At 38.5% G+C, this 25,705-nt stretch overlaps 4 protein-coding genes across 4 annotated transcripts; 1 reads left to right on the top strand and 3 right to left on the bottom strand.

The window, feature by feature from the left end:
• Positions 1-1,820: 1,820 nt before the first annotated feature.
• LOC105385435 lies at positions 1,821-16,714 on the bottom strand. Its single transcript, XM_011555816.3, has 10 exons — positions 16,270-16,714; positions 15,523-15,748; positions 13,099-13,320; positions 11,812-11,916; positions 6,188-7,325; positions 5,503-5,731; positions 4,814-5,039; positions 3,256-3,483; positions 2,348-2,455; positions 1,821-1,993 (listed from the first exon to the last, which is right to left on the bottom strand). The coding sequence occupies exons 6-10, from the start codon at positions 5,717-5,719 to the stop codon at positions 1,867-1,869; spliced, it is 906 nt and encodes a 301-aa protein (XP_011554118.3). The 5' UTR covers positions 5,720-5,731; positions 6,188-7,325; positions 11,812-11,916; positions 13,099-13,320; positions 15,523-15,748; positions 16,270-16,714; the 3' UTR covers positions 1,821-1,866.
• Positions 11,808-16,453, bottom strand: LOC105385434. Its single transcript, XM_048628683.1, has 3 exons — positions 16,270-16,453; positions 15,523-15,748; positions 11,808-11,916 (listed from the first exon to the last, which is right to left on the bottom strand). Exons 1-3 carry the CDS (start codon positions 16,451-16,453, stop codon positions 11,808-11,810), a joined length of 519 nt encoding a protein of 172 aa, XP_048484640.1.
• Positions 16,715-17,667: 953 nt separating the features above from the next.
• LOC105385431 lies at positions 17,668-22,514 on the bottom strand. Its single transcript, XM_048628682.1, has 5 exons — positions 22,334-22,514; positions 21,786-21,987; positions 21,165-21,368; positions 19,291-19,401; positions 17,668-18,167 (listed from the first exon to the last, which is right to left on the bottom strand). The coding sequence occupies exons 1-5, from the start codon at positions 22,512-22,514 to the stop codon at positions 18,029-18,031; spliced, it is 837 nt and encodes a 278-aa protein (XP_048484639.1). The 3' UTR covers positions 17,668-18,028.
• Positions 22,515-23,376: 862 nt separating this feature from the next.
• LOC119693212 lies at positions 23,377-25,491 on the top strand. Its single transcript, XM_048628805.1, has 4 exons — positions 23,377-23,747; positions 24,145-24,308; positions 24,932-25,036; positions 25,340-25,491. Exons 1-4 carry the CDS (start codon positions 23,601-23,603, stop codon positions 25,452-25,454), a joined length of 531 nt encoding a protein of 176 aa, XP_048484762.1. The 5' UTR covers positions 23,377-23,600; the 3' UTR covers positions 25,455-25,491.
• The last annotated feature ends 214 nt before the right edge of the window (positions 25,492-25,705 follow it).

The following is a 25,705-nucleotide window of genomic DNA, read 5'->3' as shown; positions in this document are numbered from 1 at the left end:
GGTGATAGTCGAGCATGTGACTGGGACACGTGGCCGGAGCCAGTGAACTGTAAACTTATTTTGGTATTTGTATTTTCCGGAATATGATGTAAGTAGGTATGTGTGTGAGTCGGTAGACTTATTAAAATTAATCTCATAATGTATGACGACCGAATGGCGTAGTGGTTAGTGACCTGACTACTGAGCCGAAGGTCCCGGGTTCGATTCCCGGCTGGGGCAGCATATTTGTTTAAACACAGATATTTGTTCTCGGGTCTTGGATGTGCCCGTAAAATGGCAATAGGCCCGCCCCCTATTACATTGGGACTAACATAACACTCTGGCGAAAAGTGGGTGCAGCAATGCACCTCTGCCTATCCCGTAAGGGAGTACATTAGTACAAGGCGTGAGTGTGTGTTTTTGTGTGTGTGTTTTTTATAATATATGCTGTCTTTGGTAAAACCCATAAAGCTAATACATTTTTACTATCATTAAAATCGTAAAATTTTGTGTAGGTACTTATATTAGCAGATTAATACAAATCAGACCGAAAGCTCCATAATAGCGACCAATAAAAATTTATAAAGTTCCAAATCTACATAATATTAAAAAATAGAGCATAAAATTCACAGCAAGTAATCTTCATGCAGATACCAGGCGCACATAAAATCCAGGACATTGTTCGTATTTCAAATATAAATGAGGGTGTGTCCACACTGAGCGACACAGAATGCCTGCGCCGTGTGCACTGACCCGCGCAGTTTGTTCAGACTACTCTGTTCATTAGCCCGTCACGACTCGCCTATTTGCGCCTTAAGTGTATTGACATAAGAGCGTACAATTTGTCAACGAATTTACACAGAAAGCTGGTGACTTTTCCAATTAGAATCGTGTCTGGGGTCAATGCACAATAGATAGGTGCTTCTGTTTGAATCACAAATTCTTAGCAATGTATCAAAGTTTATGGAGACACTAGCATTTTCCGCGAGCTTAAAAGGTTTTCCCGTGGGAATAACCGGGATAAATTTGCCAAAATATGTCTCAAAATGACAATTCATGGGTGACAGCTGCTAAATTTCATTGAAATTGTTAAATCCGTTTACCCGTGAAACAGTAAAAAACATCCACTCTTCAATACTTACAAACTTTCACCTTGATAATATTATTATTAAGTAGGTTTTATTTCCGATATATAAAGTTTTATTCGATAGCAAAATCAGAACCTTCCGAACTCCCAAGATACCCGGTCTACCTAATTCCTTTGAGACCATTTCTCCAGAGATCTTTCCGGCCTAATTTATGCGCACAGACGTGCAGATGGATGAAAGTACGGCGAATACGGCCCCGTTTCCGAACTGTTACTTAAAGTTAATCTTCGATTTAAAAAACTAAGATTTGTTAATCGGTAACAACTCCCTACTTTTATGTCTAAGGGTTTAGCTTGAACTCATTCTAGTGAGTAGTCTATTGATAAAATAATTGAATTAACAATAATCATGGACTTGTCTAAATCCAGAGATGTTTTTTTTAATCAGAAGCCAACTGAAATCAAAGTTTCAGAAACGGGGCAATATTGAAGTATACATTTACCATCCGCCTGCACGACGCCGCTAATGTATTACGGTTCTGGCTTTCTTAATCGCACCATTTTTCATTGACCACGTGCAAATGTAAAGTCTAACCAAGCGTATTTGGGGTCGAAATGACGTACTTTCACCTGAGATTTTTGGGCCTGTATGTTTTTATAGATTCATGTTATTACAAACGTGATACTTAAATCCTACAAAAGGCTACTTTTTTGCAAGACCTACATGGGTACTTGATAAAATGAAATACAAGGCTTCAATAAGTTACTTAGATTTAATTTGAAATAAATAACACATTCTCTCAAATCGATTCACTTGTAAACTTATTTTGACATTCCGGGAACAGTTTCCTGCAATCGCCCGCCGCTTGGTGAGCCGAGTCGTATTCCCGATGATAAGCTTCTTCGAACTCATGACCTCCTGGTAATCTGATGACAAGAAATACAGGCATTTAAAGGTTATTTCTTCCAGGCAACTTTTGATAGAGGGGAGAAGTAATATAAAGGAGCTTTGCTGTCGTGACTGGGATGAGTGTAAATTATAAGTATTACAAACATGTCCCTAGGTACTATTCAGTTAAGGAAATAGATTTGTGTAATATTAGATAGAATATTAAAATATATGTACTTATAGTAGCAAGAGCTTTTTTAACCATCCTTGAAGTTACAGTAAACTAGGGGCATAAAAGATGTCTATTTAGAGATACGAGACTAAAATATTATAGCGACCTTATGTAACATCCGAGAGAAGCGTACTAGGGTATCAGAAAATCCAGGACTTACGTAAATACAGCTCTCACGATTTCGTCGAGAAACGTGCCTTGTTGTGCCTTATCCTTGCCAGCCTCGCATAGCATTCGCAGCACACACTCCCTGCCGCGCCAACCTAAGCTGTGGAGCGAAATATCTTATGTGAGCACATACTTGTACAGATAGATTCAGTAAAACAGTACATTATCGTCGTTTGAATTTGTTTCGTTGCAATGTTACGCTCTTTTCAACGCGGCAACGTAGAATACGTACTTAGGTATCTGCTTTGGCAACACTAGATCTAGCTAGACTAAGGTTTAAGGTGCAGATTGGCAGCGGACAACATGTGGTTGCTGCGTCAGCTGCATTTGTCGTAAGGTCACAACGTCACTATGGGTAACACAATGACATATATATCACCGTGGGTAAAACATTAGCCAGTTAGATTTTTGTCAGTAGCGGACCAGTCACGGTTTTTTTAAGGTCAACTTAGTGGATACGTACTAGTGGCGGCGCTTTTCGAGCACCCCAACTTTTATAATTTATTAACTCGTACATGATCGCGCCAGTCCTATTGGCAAATGATAGTCGTTGTGTGCACATGGCTCGCAAGATTTATACTTTAAAAGCATGTTCCGAGTAATATTTTACGTCTTATGGACTATTTCTCTCTACACTAAGATTATTTCTTACATTCTGTAGCCAATTTTATGAAAAAATACCTAAATTATTATATATTGTTTGGTAAGGATATTATAACTATCTACTATACCTACTTTGACAGCATTAATAAAATAATCTTATCGTCCTAATCCCCTCTCGATCATAGTCAGGAGGTTAAACAATGATGTGTGCGCTCCATACCATACAAATAAAGTTAAAGTTCAGGTTCCCTCCAAAAACAGCAGCAGACCTGTAAAAAAAAACTGGTAGGTACTTACGCTTCAATAAATGTCTCCAACTTCCCGTACAAATCCTTACGCCCTTCCCTGTGGAATTCGATATTGCATTCTTCGAGGCTCTCTTTACATTTCAAATTATCCGCTTTCTCGGATAACTTGTGCATTTCCGGTTTTGAAATCGGCTCGTTTGTTAAATTTTCCCGATCGTCAATTGTTTGTGGGAAATCTACACTCCGCTTAGCAAACGCAGGGTTCACAATGAATTTCCTGCAAACAAAACATAACATGAACATTGGACACTTACATACCTTGCTTATACTATTGCCTAGTTTTGACCCTTGTATTGTTGCATCCTCTTATCGCTTGTACATTAATAGATTGCATTCTTATGAAATAATTTGTCTGAACATGGTCTGAACATAAAAAGTAGAGACAAAAAATAAGTAAGTATAGTATATGTACTGTCAAAATGTCGATCACATCTGACAAATAACGTGTTGAACTCTGTAAAATAATATTTTTCACTGTGTGTCTGTTTTTAGAGCTAAATATGTTTAAACCATGGTAAAATAATAATGTTTTTAACAAATGTCTGTCCCGGTTACCATTCTAACTCAAGCACTTTGAGTATAACTAGTCTGTGTTACTCTAAAATATACACGTAGGCACACTGTTTACAGGTAGATATTTATATTGATGAAGTATTAAATTGCCTATTCTTTTTTGCTAGTAAAAAGCCAAGGGTCAGCTAATGGAGGTGGGATATGTCCCGTGAGGGCGTCTCGGGCTCTCGGCAGCAAAAGGACCTGTCAGTAAAATTTCTGCTTCTGAAGGGTCACTCTATATGACAAAAAACTAAGTTTTGGCACGCTGCTGCGCGAGCCACAACTCTATCTCGTTGTATTTAAAGTGCTGATTGCAAGAGAGCTCTCGTTCATTTTTCGTCAGTATAGAGTAACCTTCTTGTGCTGCGGTGAAAGATTTTTGAAAGACTGTGTCTTTTTGTATCTTTAAGGGGTGGTATTTATGTTGATGTAGCTTATAGAAAAGTGCATTCAAATTGATTTTGAAACTCGAATTTCTGACTACATGAAACTGCTTAAATATAGCCGCCACCTATACCTATGGATAGTTTGTAAAGGTACATAGAAACTTATGATACTGCTACCGTATCATCACCGACCAATTAGTAGTTAAAAATCCATATGCAACATCGCTCGCCTGTCAAACATGTGTCAGATCCATACAGTTACGTCACATTTGACAGCGAGCGACGTTGCTTATGGATTGTTTATGGCTAATGACCGAATGGCGTAGTGGTTAGTGACCCTGACTACTGAGCCGAAGGTCCCGGGTTCGATTCCCGGCTGGGGCAGATATTTGTTTAAAGACAGACATTTGCACTCTGGTCTTGGGTGTTGATATTTATATTTAGTATCTATCTATCTATGTATTTGTGTAGATATATCAGCTGTCCGACACCCATAACACAGGTTCTGCCTAGCTTGGGGTCGGATGGCCGTGTGTGAGATGTCCCACATATTTATTTATTTATTATTTAATGTTCGGTGGTGGTAACTTCACTGGTGTTACTTACTTGTGATACGGCACTTTCGCAATCAACTTCCCCTTTTCATCCAAGTAGTATATGTTTTTCTGGACGGGCGCATCGCTCCTCCTTAGAGCTCCGTCTTGGTTCTTGAAGTCCTTGAATATGTGGAATATCTTGGGATCAGTGGGCAGCTCCCAGGCCAGGGCGGCCGTGTTTCCGAACCACACCACGTCTCTTGGCTTCACAAATCCCATGTTTTGTGCGCAGAATACTGGAAATATTTCATAGAGAGTTCATATATTAGGCGCTAATAAATTAAATAAGGTTGTGAGAAGAATTCAATGATATTTTCAAACTTTGCTTAGCTGGTAAAAAAGCCTATAGGTCGAATCGAGGCATGTAACTGTAAGTATACTAGTGTGCTTACGGTGAGGGCAAAAATCGCGAGAAATTCTTCTTCAGCGTCTCGATAACAAATGCACTCAGTAATGTACTCATTCCAAAAAGTCACAGTTCGCGATCTATCACGTGTCGTTAGCAAAAAATGCTTGCCTCTACTACTAACTACTTCAGCGGGTATCCAGCAGGTATGACTGTCTTCATAATGTTATTGCTTATATATTTTATCCCACGATGTATCCCCTTAATACGACGTGAAGTTTACAAGCAACATTGTACAGTAACAAATGCAGTTTCCGTCACAAAAGAGTAAGGTAATAAATATAAATATTTACCCAGTTGAAAAGAACTCCCATCTGGGAACACTATAAATCTCTTTCTTCTGGACAGCACTTTAGTTGGTGCACTTACATTTAGCTCCTCCATGTCATTATATGATCCGCCATTTTGTAAAATGACTGGGCTTGTACCGTTTTCGTTTTGGAGACAAAATGCATAATGTACTTTGGTTAACAAAGTAGCTATGACTAGAGTGTGTAGAGCAGGTTTCATTGTTTTTTTAAACTGAAATATATGAAACAAATATAAATAAAATAAGTATTTTACAACATTGATTCTATACATGCTTATTGTTTCTGCCAAGATTACATAATACTTCTCATTACCATTTACTGTATCAGTTATAATTTTACAGGATGTTGAAGTTATTATTTGTTGACAACGGATTATTTAGGGTGGGTTGCACCATTTAACTTTAACTATTACAAACGTCAAATCTCTTGAAGATTGATCTCTCTCGTCAAGGGATTTGACGTTTGTAATAGTTAAAGTTAAATGGTGCAACCCACCCTTAATATGACATTTAAATATTGATTAATAAAAACTAAAAACCAATCATATGATATTATTTTGACTTTTCCATTTTAATCAATCTTGTTAAGTATTCTCTTAATCACCACTAATAGCGTTTTTAAAGCGTTAAAATAAATGATAAAATCGAATACAAATACACAAACTTACCACAAAACCCGACCGCACGCACAATTCAAATTAAACTAAAACATTATTGTCACCAACAGTCAATACCATTCAGAAATGGACCCACCTCTATGCGAAACCAACTAACTATGCTATGTCAAAATATACGAACAGACACTTAACACCTTTCGTAAAACTATACAAATTGGTCTGAACTTGTTTACACACTTAAAACTCTTCTTCTGAACTGTAAAAAGTACTGGCAAGAAGAAAAGTGCTTGGGAATCTGAGAGGATTTTATAGACTAAAATAAAAGTACCGGTTCCGAGTTTCAAAATGCGCATTTAGTTAATGTTTGTTTTTAACGTGTTAAATCATAATTTAGTGCGAGTAGAACAGCAAAAATAAAAGAATATATAACATGAATATGGGTTTCTGAAATAATAAACGTGTTGTAGGAAATACTGACTAGATTTTTCTAATTAGAATTTTCCTACTAGAACCGTTGTTAAATACCATTTTACCTTCCTTCGGAAAAAGTAGTCAATACTCACTATTGTACTCGACCGTACATAACAAGTGACATGCCCAAATTTTCACAATTTAGCACATCTTTTAAAGCAGTCGACATTTTGGAAATCATAACTATATCGCTAAATTTTATGGATTTGTTATTCGAAAGTCGGTCGAAATCACTTTTAAACAGCACAACTTTCTTATATATATAAATTAATATAAGGGCGTAATTTACCGGACAAACGGAACAACTTTAGTTAGAAATATACCTACCCCCATAAATGTTTTTAAAAAGAGGGCAGCAAGAGTAGATATTTAGATACTATAATGGTTTTAACAACAATTTTTATTTCTTTTTTTGATAGAATAATTTTCATTTTCTTTTAGTACGAATTTATGTCGAAAATCATTTGGCTAACTGAGAACAAGAATGTGGTATCTATTAGGGGGCTCATGATGGTGATTATATGAGATAACATTAGTTGTTGTTTAAAGTCATTAAAAATACCTATAATTCTTTTCACGTTTTATTAAACACACATAATTGTTAATTAGTACCTACTAATTATTGCACGAGTACAAAGAAGAACAATCTTTATTTATTGTATGCGCTTCATCATAGTCTCTGTGGATGTCCTCATCGTACGTCCCGCTTTTAGGCAATCTGTAAATACAAAAATAACTTTTTTTATATAAAATTTCTTATAAAACACCATAAGTGCCTGTTTCGCAATGTCTGGATAATGGCTACCTGTGGTTTAAAATAAATGCAGTCACTTTTTGTAATCATGTTTTCTAAAACATCACTGTCTACAGTGACAGGATGTCTTTTCCCACTGTCAAGACATTGTGAAATAGGCCTTGAATATAATATATGGGAACAAATACACCTTAAATTTCCATTTAATTTTTATGATTAAAATTTACAAGGTGTATATTTTTGAATAGTACAATGTTAATCTAATTTTCAATGCTGTGGTATAAGTGGGTTTGTAATATCTTAAGATCCGTGCAACGTTATGTACCCTATTAAATATCCTTAAACCGACAGGGAGAGAGATAAAAAAGTTTACTGCTCAAGTAAAATGCGGATAAATGAGTATCCATGAGAAGCGTAGCGTGTAAACAAACTTTTAAGCAATTTGCCAGGATGCGTCGTAAAATTATCTACTCTGTCAACTATAATTTTTAACTATCAAACTACAACACCGTCGTAAAAACTACGCAGACACTTCTCACCTCGCCTGTACAGTTGTGGACAAATTTATGGACTCATTCATTCCTTGAAGTGTCTTTAAAAGAGAAAAATACTTCAACATTTTTATTTTGTGTAGACTTCAAAAAGTTTCTGTCGTTTTCAACAAACTCTCATTCAGACACTGCTTAGGTTTTTCCGGTGAAACTGGTTTTAGTTTTAATAATAATTAATATAACTCAGTATAAGATCTTAGTTCATGTTTATAAAGATGGCTGTGTAGTTTTTGTTTTAAATTATTCTCTCTCTCAGCCTTCCGTAGTCCACTGTTGGACATAGGCCTCTCCTAACGATCGCCACCCCAAACGGTCACCCGCCATCTGCATCCAGCGGCTTCCCGCTACCTTCCGCAGATCATCAGACCAACGGGTTGGGGGGCGACCGACACGCCGTTTGCCGACACGGGGTCTCCACTCCAGAACCTTTCTACTCCAGCGGTCGTCGGCTCTGCGGGCTACGTGGCCAGCCCATTGCCACTTCAGCGTGCTAATCCTTTTGGCTATGTCGGTAACTTTAGTTCTCCTGCGGATTTCTTCATTACGAATCCTATCTCGCAGGGACACGCCTAACATAGCCCTTTCCATAGCACGCTGAGCAACTCTGAGCTTGTGGATAAGCCCTTTGGTGAAGCACCACGTCTCGGCTCCGTAAGTCATCACTGGCAACACGCACTGATTGAAAACTTTTGTTTTCAGACACTGAGGTATGTTTTCAGTGAAGATGTGTCGTAATTTCCCGAACGCTGCCCATCCGAGTTGGATTCTACGAGCTACCTCTTTATCGAAGTTGGATTTACCTAATCGGATCACTTGTCCTAGGTAGGGATACTGATCAACAACTTCGATGGTGACACCTCCTACAGTTACGGGCGATGATGAAACATGTTCGTTCGACATGACCTTTGTCTTGTCCATGTTCATTTTCAGCCCAACTTGTTTAGAGGCATCATTGAGGTCTGTGAGCATTACGCCTAACTCCTCCAGCGTTTCCGCCATAATAACTATGTCATCAGCAAATCGTAGATGAGAGATATATTCGCCATTGACGTTAATGCCCAGTCTTTTCCACTCTACAAGCTTAAAAACATCTTCCAGTGCACAGGTGAACAGTTTCGGAGAAATAACATCTCCCTGTCTCACGCCCCTTTGCAACTGGATCGGTTTTGTGCTATGTTCGTGTAATCGAACTGACATTGTGGCAGCATTGTACATACATCTCAACACCTCGATATAGCGATAGTCTATATGGCACCGCTGAAGGGATTGAAGCATCGCCCAGAGCTCAATAGAATCAAAGGCTTTCTCATAGTCCACAAACGCTAGACATAAAGGTAGATTATACTCCTCGGTCTTCTGTATAACCTGCCGAAGCGTGTGTATGTGATCTATGGTACTATAGCCTTTTCGGAACCCGGCTTGTTCGGGTGGCTGGAAGTCGTCGAGTCTTTGCTCGAGACGATTCGTAATAACTCTCGAAAACAGCTTGTACACATGGCTCAGAAGTGCAATGGGTCTATAATTCTTCAATAGGGCTTTGTTGCCTTTCTTGAAGAACAAAGTCACTACACTTCTGCTCCATGCCTCCGGGCTTGTGCCTTCGAGTATGACGGAATTAAACAGCCTCCGAAGTGCTATTAAAATCGGTCTACCGCCGGCTTTCAGAAGTTCTGTCGTTATTCCATCATCTCCCGGAGCTTTGTTGTTTTTTAGCTGTTTGAGAGCTATACTAATCTCGTCTAGACTGACGTCCGGAATATCTTCGGTATAGTGTCGGGTGAGTGGCGCTCGGCTGTCGTGAGCACCGCTGGTAATAGGGTTTTGTGTTGTGGTGTATAACTGTCCGTAGAATCTCTCAATTTCTCCCAGAATTTTGGGCACTGATGAAACGGTGTTGCCAGTGTCGGTCTTCAGTTGGGTCAACAGAGTCTGCCGAACAGATCGATCTCTAGCAAAGACTTTGGAGCCCTTGTTTTGCTCTATTGCGTCTTGAATGCGCTTGCAATTGTAGCGTCTCATATCGCAACGTCTTGCTTTGGCGATCTGTCTGTTTAGACGTCTGTATTCGACCATATCAACTGAAGACTGCAACCTCATTTCTCTCCGTTCTCTTATGAGACTCAGAGTCCCATCTGAGAGTTTTTGAGGTCCTCGGTTGGTTCGGGACGAAAAATATTTCGATCCTACCTCTCGGACAGTTTCCACAAACCTATTATTTAAATCGTCAACTGTAACGCAATTCTCTAAACATATCAGGCGGTCGCAAAGCTCAGACTGAAAGCTTTCGGGATCCTGGATTTGAGCAGGAGTAGGACGGAGCGTGGACTTCATTAGACAGGAGCGTTCTATTTTGCAGTTTATATTCAAAGTGCCTCTTACGAGTCGGTGATCGCTGCCGGTCTTAACCCTACTGATCACTGAGACATCATTGAATATGTGCTTCTTATCCGTCAATATGAAGTCGATCTCGTTTTTAGTCTTCCCATCGGGGCTAATCCACGTCCACTTCCTTTGTGGCTTCTTCTTGTAGAAGGAGTTCATCATATAGAGGCCCTCCTTCTCCAAGAAGTCAGCCAGCATTTGCCCACGATGGTTCCTGACTCCAAATCCATGTGACCCCACTTTCGTCTCGCCGCCTTCTTGTTTTCCGAGTTTCGCGTTAAAGTCTCCCATCACCACCGTGAAATGAGTAGTGAACTTACGCAGGGCAGACGATACGTCTTCATACGCAAGTTCGACCTCATCATCGGTGTGCTTAGATGTGGGTGCGTAAACCTGTATGACCTTCATTGAGTATCGTTTAGATATTCTCAGGATGAGGTACGCAACCCGTGTCGACACACTTCCGATTTCAACGATGTTGTTGACGAGGGACTTGTTGACGATGAACCCGACACCCCCTTGGGACAGTTGGTCGCCCTCCCGGTGGTACAGCAAGTTTCCGGACTGGAGAATTTCCGTATCCTCTCCCTCTCGTCGGACTTCGGATAACCCTATAATGTCCCATTTTAACTTGCTGATTTCCTCTTCCAGCTCCTCTATCTTCACGTCTTCCCTCAGTGTCCGTGCGTTATATGTTGCCAGGTGCAAGGGTCGGTTGGGCTGGTAGCCGACTCTCTGCCGGAGATTCTTCGCACCCCCTGCCCCGCCGTTACCGTGACCGCTACCGGAGTCCGGGATAGCGGGGCTGCCGGGGACTGGGGGCCGGGGCTTTGTTTTTTCCATCATTAGGAGGTGTATTTGCCATAATCACCGCGCTTGGCAGGCGTGTTGGTGATTCTCCTTTTTTACGGCGGGAGATCGCCGCCTCTGCTAGGAGAGGAGGTCGGGTCGATTTACCGCCGCCCGACATTCGGCGTTGTCACTCGTTAGCACCACCCAGGGGGCACGTGTAGGGTAACTAGGGTTTGTACCTACGGACGTGAGCGACAAGCCCCCCTAGCTTTAAATTATTAAAATACATAAATTATTAACTACCTAATTAAAATTATATAGGTAGGCACTTAGTGCTAAGTCAAATCGATAATACTCAATTAATATAATAAAAAACAAGCTGCAATGAAAAAGTTTCAGTGATATATGGAACGCGAACGTCAACGGCAGGTGGCAACATTTTCATTGCTCGTGAGTGTATCTGTATAATGGCTTGTACTTGTAATACATAAACATTTTACTAGGCAAGCATTATTGATCTGCATTCTCATCATAAAGGGCGAGGCCTCATTGCCGCAAAACGTCGCAGCGCTGAAAACCATACTGAAATCAACAGGCGGCGATGCATCGCAGCAACGGGGCCTAACCCTACACAAATTCCACCCTATAAAACCCGCGCACAAACTAACGAGACAATGCCATTCCGCCAACAACATGCCGTAAACTAAACTAAACTATACACTTACGTGAAGAGTACTCTAAAGACTTCAGTCAAGAATGTGCGCTGTGTTGAGGGTTGCGCCGCCTCGCATAGTTGTCTCAGCAAGCAGCCGCGGCCGTCGCCTCCGAGCCTGGAACATCGACATATTCCTATATTCATAAGGTATATAGCTTATGATGAATAAGACCATTAAAACCTACTTAGCTTAGGCGGGTCGCCGGTAGTGGCTGAATGAGGAAGGCCGAGGACCGAGCGTTGTAGCGTTCCTTGGGAAAGTCCTGTGTCCAGCAGTTGATGATTCTTGGCTTATGATGATGATGGCTTAGGTCTAGTTTCACCATGCAATTTAACAGGGGTGTTAATGATCTAACAGAGCATTGAAGAGTACTGTAAATACTTCAGTCAAGAATGTACGCGGCCGTCGCCTCCGCCGAGCCTGGAGCATCGACATGTTTGATACCTTAGCTATATTCATAAGCTAAATAAGTAGTTAGCTTATGAATAAGAATACAACACGAATACAAGACGACACAAGAGCGGTGGTAGCTCAATCGGGTAAGCGCCCGCATCTCACGCAAGAGATGTGGGTTCGAATCCCGGCGCTGACATGTACCAAGAGTTCTTTGAATTTAATACAATATATACCATCGCTCTTACGCTGAAGGAAACGTGAGGAAACCTGTATTAGATTTAACACATCTAGTTATACGTGAGCCCACCGACCCGCAGTGGACCACGGTGGTGGGAAATGGTCCAAGCTTAGGAAGGCACTTTAGACCTTGGGGATATGTACAAAGGTTCCACTCAAGAGAACCAGGTGCAGACAGGGACTTACACTCCCACAGAGAATAGAATAAGTAGAATACTATATATCTTGAGACTGGGGGATGTCATCCACATGGTTTCAAAGCATTTTTTGTTGTATTTATAGATACCTTTTAACGATACAAAACACGATGGGGTATGTCGATTTTTTTTCGGATTAACGGAGGGAGAGGGGGCAAAAATTATTATTTTTTTTAATTTTGAAAATGAATTTTTGGATTAACTATCAGTCCACCAATTTTTGTGGCAATTGGCGCAGACACCACGGAGAACGAGCTAGGACAGACGGACAGACAGACATGACGAAACTATAAGTGTTTCTAGTAGACTACGGAACCCTAAAAAGCACAAGTACACTCAAATTAATGGTAATGCTTTTTTTTACTTGGCTTGGCTAATTTGAATCAGTCAATCTGTTTTGCTTAGTCACACAGGTTCATTTCAGGTCGTCTGCCCCTAATAAAGCTGTCAATAGTAGTTAACTTACGCTTCAAATAGGCCTTCTAACTTTTTGAAAAGTCCAAGCCGACTGCTCCTGTGAAATCGAATGCTGGATTCGTCCATGTGTTCCATTTTTAAAAATTCCCGCCTTAATTGCTTTTCGTGCATACTTTTTCTGTTGATTTTGATCTTCGGCCTCTTTGCTTGATTAAAAGTCACTCGTGAATCGATGCTGCGCTTTGCAAAAGCTGGGTTGACAATTGGCCGCCTGAAACATAGGTATATTTTGTTTATTTTATTTTATTTTTATCTTTATTAAAATCCAACAGCGATTACATTTAGTAGATTATAGTAGTAGAATTGATTACAAAAAGTATGGCCAATGATAGGATTCACTTATAATTATTTAAGTTTTAGCCGCGGTCGGATATAAAACTAATCTTAACTAAAACTAAAATATAAAAATCATGTTTAGAAGAAAAACTACATTAGTGGATAGTGGCAGGAAAGCTGAACTTGCTAATATTACGCATAGCTAATATAAATAAATAAATATAACATTAAGTGGTTTTTAAAAAAAGGGTATATTTAAATATAATGTTAAATAAAATATATAAATAGATAAACATCAAAGTCAGAAATTCTAACTAGATATATATATATATATATATATAAACATAAAAATAAATAGTCTTTGTCTGGATTATACTGGCGCGAGAGTCGATGCAATGATTTGGTTAGTGGTATGTTTTTTGAAGGCGGCTTTGGAAGAGCCAAAGATGTCGATTTGGGTGAAGTTCTTATTATAGGTACGTGTTGTTCTATTGAGTACGGAATGAGCGGCGTAGTTGGTAGATCGAAACGGAACATGGAATAGGGGGGTGTGCCGGGTGCGGCGCCCTGGGACGCAGTATCCCACTCGGCTTACCAGGTCGGGACAATCCACCCGGCCCCGTACGATGTCATATAGTAAGCACATATCCAGTACTGTGCGCCTGGCCTCCAAAGTCAGCAGACCATTCTGACGACATCCATCTATATAGGAGTCTGCAGATATTTTATAACGATAGTTTAAGTGGTTAACGAATATTTTTTGTATGTGTTCTAATCTATTTTTGTATATAATATATTGAGGGGACCAGATAGGGGACGCATATTCTAATACACTGCGTACGTAGGCGTAATAAACTACTTTAACTGTGTGAGGATCATTGAATGGTTTACATGAGCGAAGCACGAATCCTAGATTTTTGTAGGCTTTTTCTGTGACCATATCAATGTGTTGGTCAAATAGCAGCTTCTCGTCAAGCAGAACACCCAGATCCCTGATTACGGATACCCTCCTTACTGGAAGATTATTTAAATTATATGTGTGTTTAATAGGCTTTCTTTTTCGAGTGTAGCTGATGCATTCACACTTATCTATGTTTACTTTTATATTATTCTTTCTGTAAAAGTTTTCTGTTTATTTTAATACTTTAAAAGTCGTATAATACCTACTTTTCATGGTACCTGTAAAATTATCGTTAACCAAAATAAATTTAACGATACAGACCTACATTTAGAAGAGAGAATCATTTAAAAAAAAATATTACCTTCTCTAGCCGCTAAGTAGGTATCTAAAATTTTCTTAGATATAACCAGGTAATATTTTTAAGTTTCTAATTAGAACATAGTCATAACTATCTAAAATAAAAATAAAATGAAAACCTGTCTAAATGGGCTATTAAGCGCTATAATAGACATTGTATTATACCTATTGTATATGTACTTATAAATATTCATGAGTGATCCCTTATTTGTAATAAACAACGAACCTTTCCTTTCAATTTCCCCGCACTAAGATCGTACAAAGCACACATTGAGACGCTTCATAATAAATAAGAAACCTCATGCATAACATTACATTTGTAGTCATAATATTACCCGGGCCCTTACGGGAGAATTGTATGAAACTCTCAGTTAACTTATTTTGTAGTTTTTCTTAGCGTCCGTGGCAGATTTTCTTTTGTAAATTACTTTCTCAAGATTCCTTGTTATGAAAAATATTTGTTGACGTTGAATTTTATAATGTCTGTATTTTCGTTATTAAAATGTTTGCGTTTCATTACCATATTTTATCTAATAATCATCCTTTTATTAAAAATCACTATTATACATTTTTATGTAGTTAAAAACGGAACTTATAAATTTATATTATATACAGGTTCAAAGCATGAAAGCTTCCTCTTACCGTATCAATGGCAAAATATTAAAAACTTTATAGACTAGGATTTGTCATAGTGGTGAAAGGATTGCCAGTCATACCTACCTATATGCGTCAGTTGCAAAAATCCCAAGTTGTGCCGAGGGTAGGTATAAACCTAAGGAACAGGCTAGGATACAGGATACCACTTAGAAAGCTAATCCACTGGGTCAACTGACTTAAATGCTTCATTGCATTTAGTTCAATAATTTTACTAGTACAAACCTTTTATAAGGAACCTTCTTCAAAAACTCCCCGTTTTCCCCAACGTAGTAAATATGCCTCACGTCATCTGTCCTCCTCTGGGCACTGAAGACATCCTTGTCTTTAAACATGGTGAGGAAGCTGGGGTCTTTAGGCAGGACCCACGCTAGCGCTATCGTGTTCCCGTATAGGAACAATTGCCCCACGTAGCCTATAGGGATAAGTGCCGCCGTTTGAACGCAGAACACTGTAATGAAGTTTAATAGATAGATTTTGATACTGTACTCTTTTTTATTAGTGTACCGCTGAGTTGCAGAAAGGAACTCAAGTTCCAATTTCACCATAGTTGGTTAGATCGTATCCAGATCCATTGATTATACGTCATCTCCATATTAAATTCTTGACCGATGTGTCAAAAGTCAATTATCTCTGGTTATATCTAACCCACTATGCCGAAATTTGCACTTAAGCTAGTAAAATATAATTGTTATTATTTTAAGGCAATGGCATTTGAAACCTTTTCATAGCTCACGATCGTAATATTGTAGAGGTAAATTGCAGCAGTCACTTTTCGCCAATGCAGTGTTTAGGCTCTATGAGGCAGTTAGTAGGTGCAGTATTAAAGACATGAATGACTTCGTGTATCAATCAATGATAAATTTCACTTGGCGTCAGTTGCAGTGGCTGACTTTTTGGTGGAAATCTCAATTTGATAATATATTGTGAAGTTAGCTGTCAATTATACTCATATAATAACACAAAACTTACCCAGCTGTAGAGATGATCCTTCAGGAAACACTAAGAACCTTTTTCTTCTTGAAAGTACTCTAGAATGGTTAAATTTGTCACTTTTTGCGCAACTCGACTCGTTGAAACAAGAGCCAACAGCTTCACTTGCAACTTGACATAGAACTAAAACTAACAAAATGCAACACTTTCCGAAAATTTCCATGTTAACGCTCAAAGAAGTGTCAATGTTCAAAAAGTTTGAATAATTAAAAAGGATTGCATAAAACTGGACCCTGGCATAAAACAAGAGCAATGATAATTAAAAACAAACTTTCTATTCGAAAAATTACGCGCTCATTTTTGAAAATGGAACTGAGAAAGGAGGGAATAAATACAATATTTTCGTGTTCCCTTTTCTGTTCCAAGTTTGGACTGCGGTGTGGTGAGACTTGGAATAAATTAGCGTACACCAAGACAACACTGGGTTACAGTTACGTTCGTGGACATAATATTAACATTTTTGGAGTCGTCAATTGAAATTGCATGCTTATTTACGATGTCGGTACTTAATAGGAAAAATAAATAAGAAGCCACGACATTAATACAGTAATTTAATCGTTTCTAGTATTTTGTATGCCAGTAAATTCCTGTTTAAAATGCCTACTAAGTTATATTGAAACATGGAATACTCGTGGCTGTTGAAATTGCATTATAATTATAAATAAATGGATAGTATGGTAACTGTGTCATAGAGAGAAGATTACAATACCTTTTCTTGAAATGTGCCTTATTACACAAAATTGCAATAACTTCATTACTTAAAATTTAAACTTTACAAACATTAAATTTAAAACTAATCAAAAACAAATGTTAGGCTTTCTCTCATCTCAAAACACTTGAAACTATTTGTGATTCCAAAAGATAAACCCAACACAATTATTCGATTAATTGACTCGATATCAAGTGTATAGTCGATAAAATCGAGTCAATATAATCGAGTAATTAAATCACGAAACCCGTGCTTCTCACTCCCTTAAATTAATTGTGATAATCTTAAGAGAATTTGATAAAATTGACTTACTCTTTGACTAAAGGGACCAATATTAATTGCAGGAACAGGCTTAGTTCGAAGGTTGAAGGGGTAAATTCATTATTATAATATATTGTGTGAAAATAGATTAGCATCATAATAACAGTGATAAAAATAATATTGTACAGGTATAAAACTCTATCGTTCATATGTAGGTACTATTATCTATGGTTCTTTATCTCTATATCTTCAAAGATTCCACTATAAAAAAAGAAAATGTGTTTTCTTGAAAGTAGGGACATCAAGAACACTTTTTCATATTCCCAACACACAAACAACACATACTATACATACAAATAGTTGTCTTTAAACAAATATCTGCCCCGGCCAGCAAATATCCGCCCGGGACTTTTATGCAGGGTCGTTAACCATGCAGTCATCACTAGTTTCTTAACTGAACCATTGTTTTTCTAACTAATAGCTTAGGGCCATACCATAAAAACTTGTTTAACAAATTTATGCCTAGCTTCACCATAGTCTGTTAGATCATCAACACCCCTATTACATTGTAATGTCATAAATTAAACGTCATCTCCATATTAAATTCTTGACAGATGTGTCAAAAGTCAACAACTAATCCCTTGTTATGATCTAATAGAGTATGCTGAAACTGGGGCTTGATGATGATTGGTCCGACCGATTTCGGCCATGGCGACCACTTCGACCCCTAGTTCTGTTGGCACGTGTGCGCCCTAAGATGGCTTAAGGTTAAAGTGTAAAGCTGGACACAGGTCCCGCGGCTGCCGTCTCGCAGTCAGGGTACACGAGGTCGCACGACTCGGCCACCGAATGGGCCGAGTCGTACTCCTGATGGCGCTCCAGCTCGAAGTCTTTGCCTTTGGGTAGTCTGTGAATAGAGAAGGTAAATTACAGTTGTTTAGACAAGTGACGATAGAATAGAATAGAATATATCTTTATTGAACACCACAGATTAAAACATGTGTGTATGTATATGTAGTATAAGTATATATAAATGTATTATTATATATTATTAGAATGTTAGGTATAGGTTTATATTTTTTTTTTATATATGTAGGTATAATTATGGTAGATTTCGTGTAGATTTTTTTTCTTTGTGAGATTCATTGATTGTTTTTGATTTTTGTTATTTTTTTGCACTTCCCTACTTTCTGCTCCTGAACCTCCTGCAGGTTGACTGGTAGAGAATGCTCTTAGCATTAAGTCCACCTCATTGTACATCTACTTTTGTAAATTGTGCAATAAAAGCATAAATAAATAAATAAATAAAACATACAAAGAGAACTTATAAACTAGGAACAATGAACAATAGGCGACCTTATCGCTTAGAGCGATCTCTTACAAGTAACCTTAAACATAAAGAAATAAAAGTAAAGAAAATTTGAGGGCGGTGTACCTACTACCTGACGATCTCTATGATACAATATTTTTCGTATCGTTGACATACATGATCGTTAACGAAGACTAGGATTTGTCACCGTGTTGAGAGGATTGGCCAGTCAGATTAGCTTCAGTCACCGCCTGCCCAGAGTATAAGGCTCTCCGCTCACTGCACGAGAGTCAAGGCAGCGTCACGGCTGCTGTGACAAAGAGACGCGCCTTCTCTATATTATTCTCTATTTTCTATATGCGACGATAGGTCGACGCGGAGTTGCGGCGCGGGCGAGGTGCAGGCGAGGCGAGAACTTGATATTGTAAATAAGACATAATTCCCCGCCGATGCGACGCCACATAGCATGCATAACTAACTAACAGTCACATTGTGACAGGTTTTTCAGATTTTTCAAGATAACAGTATATTGTATGGATCCCACTGATTTTTTACGTGTAAATACGAGATCCAAGGGTTTTCAAAAACGACAGCCGATTGTCTGTCTAGCTAGATCATGGTCTATTTACGTACAAGCGTGCCCGGATCAAATATACTCAAAACGTAAAAACCCGACTTAAATTGTGTGCTCTTACTAGGATTAGCTTCATTTAATACTTACGTGAAGACAGTCCGCATAATTTCCTGCAGAAACGAGGATTGCTTGTGATCGTGAGTCTGACCCACTTGGCATAGCGTCTTCAGTAGGCAAGACCGGCCATTGGCTCCCATCCTGCCGAATAAATGCATGCATTATGCATTGTTTTAATATGCTGGAGTGTTAACATACTTAATTGAAGACATTTCCATGAACTTGTATGGTCCCAATCGATCGCGAACTTATTATGACAAGAAAATATGTGTAATAACAATAAAAGCATGGAAAAACAATGAAAATCGAGTTTAAATCCCGCGCGCTTCACTTCGCCTTAAAAATTTTCCCGTGGGAATTCCGGGATAAAAAGTACCTTATGGTCTTTCCTATGGTCTAGACCATATGTATACCAAATTTCATTCAAATCCGATCAGTAGTTTTGGCGTGAAAGAGTAACAGACAGACAGACAGACACAGTTAGGTACTTTTGCATTTATAATATTAATAAAGTTAGGATTACAATAAAAGCATGGAAAAGCAATGAAAATCAAGTTTAAAAATCCATATAATATTATGATATCTGAATACAAAATAGTACTAATAAAGAGTATACTTTATAGAGACATACTGTATTTATTAAACTCAAAATTTGTGACTCGCTCAAAACACACAATGATTCAATTTAATATAATATATTTCAACACGTGGCATATTTGTCAAACCGCAGTGGATCTGTGGTTTTGTGGTAAATGTAGGTACCCGTTCTCAGTGACCCTTTTACCTTTTTACCCAGTCTATCGAGTAATATGTAGGTATAGTTAAGCAAAAGGAGTAAAACTCGTATGGTAAGTCGACAGTGGCTAACAATGGATGATTCTGAACAACTTTTTAACCGACTTCAAAAAAAGGAGAAGGTTTTAAATTCGTCGAGATCTTTTTTTAATTAACTCGCTAAATTAATACTGTTTTACTATGGAAACTGTTAATTGTTTCTCTTATGGAGCGTCGCACGTATGTAAGGTTTAAGTACTTAATTGACTTTCCTTCAGCTTCCTCCTGACTAAACTATTTTGGACTGGACTAAAAGCTTATATTGGACTTCGCATTATTCAATAAATAGGTACATCTAAAGTTGAATCACCAAAGCTAAACGCTACAAACACCACCATTGTAATTATTTGTTTGATTGTAATTTTAAGTCGCTTCAAAATTAATCAAAGATTATGAGTTCCGTGTAGATTATAACGCAGAAACAACACTGTGTCATCCTCAAACAACTTAGATTGCTGTCGCTCACTGATTACTTCCGCTACTTAAGTGCTTTAAATCTTAAAAGGCCTCAGAAGTCAGGCTTGGAGCGTTTTCAAACTTTGTAGCCCGTGAAATAATAAGACAGGGTAAATTATTATGGAAGAAAAGTAGGTAAGTAGATATTTTTTTCTTCGTAGACTACTGAAAGACTTTTATGTCAGCCGAAAATGTAGGAATCTACTTATTAATTTGGGCGTTTGGTAACTGTGATAAGCAATAAATTAAAGGTAATTTTAATAATATTCATGTAACACAACATGTATACCTACCTACCCATACCTACTATGAAGTTAAATGACGCATAGTTAACCGTTATCTAGTGAAAAGACACAGATAACATTTTGACTATGAAATACCTGAAATTATTTATGTCAGGCAGCTATGAAGAACAAACCGCGAATGTCAAACAAAACGTTGGATAACGATAACGATGTTTTCCCTCACCGAGAGCGCGCCACTAAACCGTCCCGCCGAGCGCCAAAACTGCTGGCAACACTCAAAATAAACAACTCAACAAAAAGTTCACAACAAAACAGTCTCAGCTTGCAACTGGCTGATATACAGACGATACGCCCGCTGATAATACGCACGCTTTTAGTAGCCCCTCTATTTTATCGTACAGGGAGGCGCGACTGCTCCTGTGAAATTCGACGCTTCTTTCGTCCATGTGTTCTGTTTTCAAAAAGTCCCGCTTATGTCCCGTGTGCATCCGCTTCCGGTCCATTTTGAATCGTGTTCCTTTTTCGTTTGAGTTGACGCTGCGTTTCGCAATTGCCGGGTTCACGATGGGTCTTCTGCAAGTTTATAAACGGCCAGTGTTAATTAACTGTCGTGATGTATCGACGGTGCTGGCGCCGGCTTTTGTTTATGTTGATGATGGGGTGTAAAGATGTATGGGATAGTGTACGCATACACTGATGTAGGTAATGAGTGTTAAAGCTCGATAAGGATATTTTAACTATGATAAATTTGATTATAAACTGTGCTTTATGTAAACTTTGAAAGTAAAATAATATTTTTTTATTTAAAGCCATTCATGCATATGCTCACGTCTCTAATCCCATAAGGGGTAGTAAAAGGTGATCCACAAGCGAGTCACTGATAAATGACCGCATCAAAATAGTTTTTACATGGATTGACTGCTTCCCACACATCCTAAAACATTACAAAAACTCCATTCAACTTCGCACATATTTGCGTTACCAACTCACCTTTTATAGGGTTTCTTAAACAGGACCTTTCCGTCGTAATCGGTGAAGTATATTTGCTTCATGTCAACCCTTCGGTGGAGGGGGTCAGCCTTGTGATCGAAGGGCGAGTACGGGTCCTGAGGCAGCTCCCAGGCCAGGGCAGCCGTGTAGCCGTATAGGAATATATCGGCTAAAGCGAGCGCGGGTATCGTGATGCAGAACACTGAAAATTTGTAATAAAAAAAATGACGAGTTGCTCCGTTTTTACCGGACTTCGAATTTCGATATAAGGAGAATATCCTCAATTCGTCCGTATGTAGGTATGTATTGGTATTTTTTTACAATTATAAGTATCAAAGTCAAAAAAGTCAATGTTAAATGTCTTTATTTATCGTAAGTATAGATATAAAATTTTCTGATGAACGTAAATTTTTACAAACTACTCTACCGTTCGAATAAGGGGCTCTTTCTGTCTTAGAAAAAGAACGGAGTCAAGAAATAATATCTGAGTGGTTAATCTGTAAAGTAATTATTAACATAATTATGATACATAGTAGGTGTATATTTACCTAGCTGAAAAGAGCTGCCTTCAGGAAATATAAGAAATCTTTTTCGTCTCGATAACACTTTGCTATGGCTTAACATGTCAACATCATAGTTTGTACGATTAGTTCTTTCATCACACAACACGGGGGAAACCACTAACAAGAACACCACAGTCAGGTGCTGGAAAGTCCTTTTTATTAGCATTTTGTCTTTTTAACTACACCACGGTAGCACAGGGTTAGATATGATTATACATTACACTTTAGTTTAACTTTGTTTTTAATTTCACCGAAAAAAGGACTGGCTGGAAAATCTCAAAAGAGCGAAAATTAAAAATAGAACGTTTGGCGCGCTTAGAACTATTTTAATTAGACACAGAGTTTGCTAATTGTTAGTTTTTTTAAGGCTATGGAACGGTGAGCTGACAGCCAGACTTCCGAACTTGGCGATGGATTACCGTGTGTCACTAACGATGGATTTACTAGTTGCGAACATCGTGACTTTTGACCGTTACTATGTCATCGGATATTTGGATAAGGCTGTCACGAAATATTCCACATTAGTACGGTTATTCTTTCAGTATTACATTCATTTGTATGATGTAGAAAATAATAAGCTATTTAAAATACAATGCTTATGTTTTTCGTTTTTTTTTACTAGATTGGTAAGATCTTTAATTTTAATTACTATATTTTATTTCTACTTGCTCCCCTAGTGGGGTAAACACTGCATTTATCCATCCCTGTCTGTCGACAGCACATTGACAAAAAGTTGGTTGTAAAATACTTATGCACGCTGCGTTTATTATTAATTATCAAATCCAAATTGTACGTCTAGATCCATCTATCAGGTTTTTGGTGAAATTGTAGAGTCATGACATTGCTCTTGGATAAAAAAAGCCATCTTGACATTCAATTTCCAAATTTGGTTTCCCATATTCAGCACCCTGTGCATCACGTGTTGTTTGTCCAACAACTATTCCGGCCACTCAAGTGTGAATAAATATTGGACGGTAACAGTACATTATTTAGAGCAGCACGTTAATTCCAAAAGCTAAACTGCTTTGCAAGCATAGACGCCTCAAGAATAGTCATCCACAAGACAAGCGCAGTTGTTCTTTTTCCAAATTCAAATTTTCTTTTTTCTTTGAAGCAGTTTAAACGGCCAGTGCTATGCAGACTTTTTGGTGAATTTCGAAATTCATAATTGGAACTTCTTTTTTTTCTACAGTCTCAGTGGGAACACAAAAGTGTAGCGAGATTGTAGGCAAATGATGTGTAAATAGAAGCGATGGCCCGAATGTTTCGTTTAATTGTGTTGAGTTATGTTGGACTTGTCGTGTTTGTGTTGGTTAACTTCGGCCCCAACTCTGACGTGGAGGCAAATCAGCATAGAGCAAAGAGATATTTGGCCTTTTTGAATATCTCGCGCTTTTATGTAAGTACCCAACTATACAGTTCAATTTATACCTTCTAGTTATAATTAAATTAGTTCCTTTACCATTTTGTACTCTACATACCAGCAAGGCATAGTTGTAGTTTTACCTTTTGTTGGTGTTAAGTATATTAGTCCTAAGACTTATGTAAATCTTATATTTGCCATTTAAATTTATCCAAACCTTTTTTTGTGGTACACCCAATATCAAATAATAAGTATCTAAAATCAATTATAGCTAGGTAACAAACACGGGAACCTAGAGATAGCAGTCAGACATCGATACGAGATACTAAACTATAAGTTGCGAAGTTATCCGAAGCTTCCATCATCCCTTATTTACCTATAGTACATAAAAGGCATTTATTGGCCTGTGCTGAACAATCAATGAACATTCCAGATACGTCTAAACACGAAAGCAGCCATGGTGCCCTGGACGCAGATCTTCACCCAGGCGGTCGGGTTCCGAGTGAACTGGGACGAGGCTCCGGACACGTTCCGTCCGTACAAGCACCTCGTGCACCGCCGTGACTTGTATACCCCGCTGCAGATGCTGCTTGATAGGTACAACCTGCTAGCGTAGCACGGGCCGCAAGATACGTGAAGACGTGACAAAAGTTCCGTTGCGCATCGAGGCCTCTCGATGTGATGTAAGTGAGCGCAATGTATTTTTTTGTCACGTATTGATGTTTGCGTCTTGCTCCCCGTGCTGGCCCTTCTGGAGCATAGATATCTTACCTCCATGAAAGTGATAATGTTGCAGTGAGGGGTCGGGTCCTTTGCTCCAGAATATTCACTGTACAATGTTCACGATTTTCTGAAAAATATCATCATCAGCCCCTAATCGTTCTCTAAAGTCCCGGCTGCACGGCCTAGTTATTGACGTAGATAAACGTCAGTATATAGTAATTTGCGATGAACACGGCTAAGTGATAGCAGAAATATACAGTTTAAGAGCCTGCTGTCGGTGAATAATAGTTCTTTTCACTATCCCAGACTTAAAACTTAAGTTATAAAATTTTGTTAAAAACAAGAATGATTTCCGAAATTGCCACATTAAACTCTGCCTCTCATAACAAAAATGGCGTCCCCATTACAATAATGTGTATGCACACGAGAGCCGTCGAGCTGAAAAAATAAACACACCCGGGATTTATGCATTCAATATTTTAAATTACTCGTTTCAGAAACGGTATAAGCGGCTTTCACTGCATTCGCCGAGCAATATGCGAATTGGACGCCCACTCCAGACCACCGCGCGTCTACCATAAAATATTGAAAATTATATTCAGGTAAAACGGCGAAATCCTATTTACACGATTGCAGGATAGGGACCCGGTTGAGCTTGTTGCTCTGTGGCTGTGTGGGTTGGCAGCATTGTGTTCTGTGTGGATGTCCAAGTTCAAGTTTTGTGAATAATTGGACGCTGAAAACTTCTCTAAAATTGTCATCATACATTTAGGTACTGTGCCTTCAGTGATTTAATTATGTATGACAAGCTTTATGTATATGTACCTACTTTATTTTTCTTATAAAATAAATATAGTCGTTTGGTTGGTAATAAAATTAAAAATATCAATTAATTTTCATTGCAGGTATACATCTCCAGCCACAGATCGATGGCACAACAGAAGCGGGGCAGACTGCCAAGAATCTATGCACTCCTGTCCATTCTCTATACTCGAAGCATCAATGTACACTGATCTTTAGGAATGTGATAAAATTGACAATATCGAATAAAATTCTTGCCACTTTAAGGGCGGATTCGGCCAACGTCGAGTAACTGTTTACTCACGAGTAAAGTACCAGTTACTCGCGAGTAAGCAGATTTTGCATTCTACCAAACCTGAAACCAAGATAACTAGCTTATCCCAAGTATAAAATGTTATACCGCCAAAATTGACCGTGTAACGAGCTTATCCGAGAGTAATTTTGTAATGGCGGCAGCACATCAGCTGATT

This window comes from Plutella xylostella, chromosome 21 (genome assembly GCF_932276165.1).
Source record: "Plutella xylostella chromosome 21, ilPluXylo3.1, whole genome shotgun sequence".
In the NCBI taxonomy this organism is placed as follows: domain Eukaryota; kingdom Metazoa; phylum Arthropoda; class Insecta; order Lepidoptera; family Plutellidae; genus Plutella; species Plutella xylostella.
The sequence above is the reverse complement of the archived record's forward strand: the minus strand, read 5'-3'. Positions and strand labels throughout refer to the sequence as shown.

Excerpts from the sequence above, each read along its gene's own strand:
- LOC105385435 (XM_011555816.3), bottom strand. The coding sequence starts at position 5,719 with ATGAAACCTGCTCTACACACTCTAGTCATAGCTACTTTGTTAACCAAA. Across the intron at positions 5,040-5,502 it reads TGGGAGTTCTTTTCAACTGG|TATTCTGCGCACAAAACATG; the intron begins GTAAATATTTAT and ends AAATATTTCCAG. Across the intron at positions 1,994-2,347 it reads ATCGTGAGAGCTGTATTTAC|ATTACCAGGAGGTCATGAGT; the intron begins GTAAGTCCTGGA and ends TCTTGTCATCAG.
- LOC105385434 (XM_048628683.1), bottom strand. The coding sequence starts at position 16,453 with ATGGAAATTTTCGGAAAGTGTTGCATTTTGTTAGTTTTAGTTCTATGT. Across the intron at positions 15,749-16,269 it reads AGGATCATCTCTACAGCTGG|TGTTCTGCGTTCAAACGGCG; the intron begins GTAAGTTTTGTG and ends ACTTCATTACAG. Across the intron at positions 11,917-15,522 it reads AAGAAGGTTCCTTATAAAAG|GCTCGGAGGCGACGGCCGCG; the intron begins GTTTGTACTAGT and ends TCGATGTTCCAG.
- LOC105385431 (XM_048628682.1), bottom strand. The coding sequence starts at position 22,514 with ATGCTAATAAAAAGGACTTTCCAGCACCTGACTGTGGTGTTCTTGTTA. Across the intron at positions 21,988-22,333 it reads AGGCAGCTCTTTTCAGCTAG|TGTTCTGCATCACGATACCC; the intron begins GTAAATATACAC and ends ACAAATTTTCAG. Across the intron at positions 21,369-21,785 it reads TTTAAGAAACCCTATAAAAG|AAGACCCATCGTGAACCCGG; the intron begins GTGAGTTGGTAA and ends ATAAACTTGCAG.
- LOC119693212 (XM_048628805.1), top strand. The coding sequence starts at position 23,601 with ATGGCCCGAATGTTTCGTTTAATTGTGTTGAGTTATGTTGGACTTGTC. Across the intron at positions 23,748-24,144 it reads TGAATATCTCGCGCTTTTAT|ATACGTCTAAACACGAAAGC; the intron begins GTAAGTACCCAA and ends TGAACATTCCAG. Across the intron at positions 25,037-25,339 it reads ATATTGAAAATTATATTCAG|GTATACATCTCCAGCCACAG; the intron begins GTAAAACGGCGA and ends TTTTCATTGCAG.